This window comes from Terrapene carolina, unplaced genomic scaffold, assembly GCF_002925995.2.
Source record: "Terrapene carolina triunguis isolate 2854851 unplaced genomic scaffold, T_m_triunguis-2.0 Scaffold42, whole genome shotgun sequence".
Taxonomy (NCBI): Eukaryota; Metazoa; Chordata; order Testudines; family Emydidae; genus Terrapene; species Terrapene triunguis.
Genome location: NW_020664393.1, coordinates 8,965,537 through 8,969,575, shown reverse-complemented (window position 1 = coordinate 8,969,575; position 4,039 = coordinate 8,965,537). Strand labels below are relative to the sequence as shown.

Below are 4,039 nucleotides of genomic sequence, written 5' to 3'. Positions count from 1 at the left end.
AAAATATTTTGTTCTGTCCAGGAGAGGGCTGGGCAGTACAGGACATACATTTTGGGAGGGAAATCAGACTCGGGGTGTGTTGGTGTCATCCTGCAGTATAATCAAGGCAGATGAGAGCCCGAGTGCAACCCAAGTGTGGCCGGAAGGCTGCAGTTACACACAGACATTCAGGGTGTAGCCTGCATGCAGGAGGACTGTTTGTGAGCAGCTCCGGTGGGAGCTACTTCAGCAAGGCATTGCAAGGCACTCAGGGTTGCAGGGCAGCTACTCATTAGTCTGGATTGTACCCTAGTATGTCACAACAGGTTAATTAATGGAAGTACAGACAGCTGCCAAGAGACATGGCATGTGAATAGTGAAATGTTTTGTTTCTCACCATTTATCTGTGTCAGAAATGGTGTGATTGGTGACACTGTAAAATGTAACAGAAAACACAGTTGCCATTTGCAATTTATCATACATGTACACCACCCTCCAAATACTTTAGGAATATTTTTGAGAACAGCATTTATTTAACTCAACTAGTATTTACATTGTCTATGTTTAGTGTATTGTATGTAAACATCTGTGACCTTTTAAGATGGAAGGGCCAGGGATACCACCTTGGAATTAAATATAATAATCTAGCTCCAATCTTTTAAAAGTAAGATATTTAAAAGAAAGCATCTCTCAACGTAGGAGAAATATGGTAAAATATGCAAGTCCCTATCTTTTTGTAGAATAAAATTGCCTATAACTACACAAGAATCCATGTATAAATCAAGTTACTTGAAAACAATGTTTACTATTTGTTTGACAATACTATTATGCCAATAGGTAAAATCTCTTTAATACATTAGCCCTGTATGTTTTGGTACAAAGTGGTTAGATTGTCCTATGGATCAAAATATTTTACTTCTTTGATAAGAAATTACTTTTAAAAATAGTGAATTACTTGTGTGAGCTTTGTCCTCCTTTTCCCATGTCAATTACTGTCCTTTTAACATCACTGCTTGCTGTCCAAGATCATTAAGAATATGTAAGGATTTAAACACTCATTTGAAGATTTTCCAGACCTCCCTCCATATACATGGCAATACTTCTGCATCAATGGACTGTTGCAAATCCATTAATAGAAAAGTACAAGGCAAATATAAATACAAGTTTGAAAATTGTGCATTCAGTCTTATGCCATTTGATGTTTAGTGTTTTAGATATTTCTTTTTAGCAGGCAGAGTTTTATGCTCTTTGCAAACAGCTGTACACTACAATGAAACAGAAAATGTGAGAAGTAAATATTTGACAGAAATTGCTTGGTCATTACAAAACAAAAGCACTTGCAAGTTAAACCCCTGACATAAGCAAAAAAATCCCAGGTTAACTAGAAAAGGCAAAAACTACAATTTCGTAGAAAGTAATGCTTATTTTACGGAAGGAAAAGAAGATGGTAGTAACTCTATTCAAAAGCCTTATGGTGCAGGACTTCATGTACAATCAGAGAAAAAAACTTTTACCATGATGAATGAACTGAGCTTGTGTGTAGGTGGGTTGCCCTCTATACAAGCATCTTGAGATCTCCCCCCCTCCCCCTCAAAAAATAGTGGAGTCCTCCAATAATTTAAAGAAGCTTTTTTCAATGTAATGTGAAGTATTACTCAGGAGTGGTATGTTTTCTTTGCTAATTCTCTATGAGATGTGGCATAGGGATTCCTAATTATTACAGTCTGCGTGGTACCTCAACATATTCAAGCTTTTTTCCTTTGTGCAATGCGAAAGCCTACTCAAAGCAATAGCCTTTGTCAACACAATGAAAGGTATATACTCATGCAAATGATGGTGCAATGTGATTGTTCAGACCATTAATATATGAATTCGGTCCAGACAAAACAAACAGTGGCCAGTCACAGATTCTGCTAAAATATTAAAATTTAATTATACCTTTTCTACATAGGACTATAGCAAGGCATGAGAAAAGGTATTCTTCAAATAAAGAACAGATATACATCTAAAACAATATATATAAGTTCTAAACTGCAAATTGACAATGAAGTCACAAATACTTTAATATTTAGTACAATATAGTGTACATTTTCATATATAATATAAATTAGATCTTAATTCCATCCGCCATTTACTTTTCAGTGACAGTGGTCTAAATTTTACATATTATATACATTAAAATACTAAAAAGTTAAAAACCTTTTAATATAGGTACAATTCAATAAGTGGGAAAATACATTAGATCTGTCATTTTGTACACTATCTAAATCAAACTTTCTATACAGTGTTCTCTGCAAAAATAAATGGCACTTTTACATGCAACAAGACACACAATACAAGTGTGTGTGTTAATAGCATATCATGTGAGGGGGAGGTCAACTAAAAGAAAATCTCATTCATCCACACAGTTGAGAATCAGAAATAAAATTGGTGAGAAACATTTTGACAAACCCACTCTTCTTCGTGTTATGTTAATGCTAATGAAAGTATACTGCTTTCAATACTAATCTAACATTAAAAAACAAAGATACAGTGTACTATGAAATTTAAGTCATGTAACAGTATCACAGACTAGACAACATAATGGACAGGAAACAGATCCTTTATTAATTTAAAAAAAAAAAAAAAAAAAAAAGTCAGCCCTGGCTCTGAGTCGCAGCATCTAGGCTGCTTTTGTGTTGACAGTTTCCAAAATTACTTCTGCCACTCTGAATTGCGCATCAGTAGTCAGAGGAGTTTTCCAGACTTCATTATGCCATTGTGTAACCATAGCTTCCACAGTGTAATGCCACAAGAAGCCTGTTCTTAAGGATTTCTTTGCTTGGGTATTCAGGTAACTTGAGCATGTTGATACTAAAATAAAAGCATCGCCATTAAATATGAGAAGCAGGAGTAAAAATTTAATTGTTTTGTACTAGGTAATTAACATGAAATTGTCCTCTCAAATATGTATTCAAATCAGAAAACCCTGAAGTTGTCATATTTATGAAAAAATGCACTGCTGCATTGCAGTACCCTTCTGCATTCAAATGTACTGCAGGAAAATAAGTTCCTTGTGGTTTAAAGTAAAAAGCAATATAGTAATTTAGCTTGAAGCATCCCTTAGTGATATTGTACTGCCTTCCATTAACTACATGGGAGTAGTTAAGGTTTTTCCTTCAAATATATAACTACTTATGGCTTAACAACCAGTTTTAGGTTTTCCTTTTAATTAGGTTGTACAAGAGGGTTGCACCTGAAGTGTAAAACAAATAATGAAAACAATGAAAGGATTCTGCTCAGTTTCTTAATGCATTTAAATGAGGCTATTTAACATACCATGTACTTGATGTTGGTAGCAAATTTCGAGTGTATGGCACAGCTGCAATTGTGAAATTCTGCAATCCACTGCCACCCATTATATGGGCAAAGCCACCATGAGGAACCCTGGAACTGAAAGCATCCACCGATTATTAACACATTAAAAGGGTACTTGGGAGCTGAAAAACCAGCACACTGTAGGAATCTTGTATTGCCACTGCTAATGACCAGCTGCTAAAAAATGGTTAGCTACCTTTCCGTAACTATCGTTCTTCGAGATGTGTTGCATGTGTCCATTCCATTAGAGGTGCACATACAACTCGTACACAGTTCTCAGAGAACTTTTTCCCCTCAGCAGTACTTACTGGGGCAGCTCAAGCACCCTCTACTGCCAAGCCCCACTGCGTGCTGGTAGAAGAGGGTGGAGTCACCCCCAAGCCTCCTCAGCTCCTTCTTACTGGATAGATTCTGATAGAAAGGGGAAGGAGGGCAGGTTGTGGAATGGACATGTACAACACATCTGAAAGAACAACAGTTACAGAAAGGTAGGCAACAGTTTTTTCTTCAAGTGATTGCACATGTCCATTCTATTATAAGTGATTCAAAAGCAGATTAACATGGAGGTGGGCTCGGACAGTCATTGTAAAATTGGCATTGTTCCTGGACTGATGGGAAACTGCATAATGAGCAGTAAAAGTGAGTACTGATAACCAGGCTGCTGCTTTGCAAATATCTAATAGGTACTTGCACTAGGAAAGCT

At 36.4% G+C, this 4,039-nt stretch overlaps 1 protein-coding gene across 5 annotated transcripts in view; it reads right to left on the bottom strand.

Annotated features, from left to right (window-relative positions):
- Positions 1-1,887: 1,887 nt before the first annotated feature.
- HACE1 (HECT domain and ankyrin repeat containing E3 ubiquitin protein ligase 1) overlaps positions 1,888-4,039 on the bottom strand; it is an 80,559-nt gene continuing 78,407 nt past the window's right edge. For all 5 annotated transcript variants that reach the window (XM_026653962.2, XM_026653966.2, XM_026653974.2 and 2 more), the window contains 2 exons: positions 3,298-3,411; positions 1,888-2,832 (listed from right to left, as the gene is read on the bottom strand). In XM_026653962.2, coding sequence (XP_026509747.1) covers positions 2,730-2,832; positions 3,298-3,411 — 217 coding nt within the window. In that variant the 3' untranslated portion in view covers positions 1,888-2,729. The remainder of the gene's footprint in view (positions 2,833-3,297; positions 3,412-4,039) is intronic.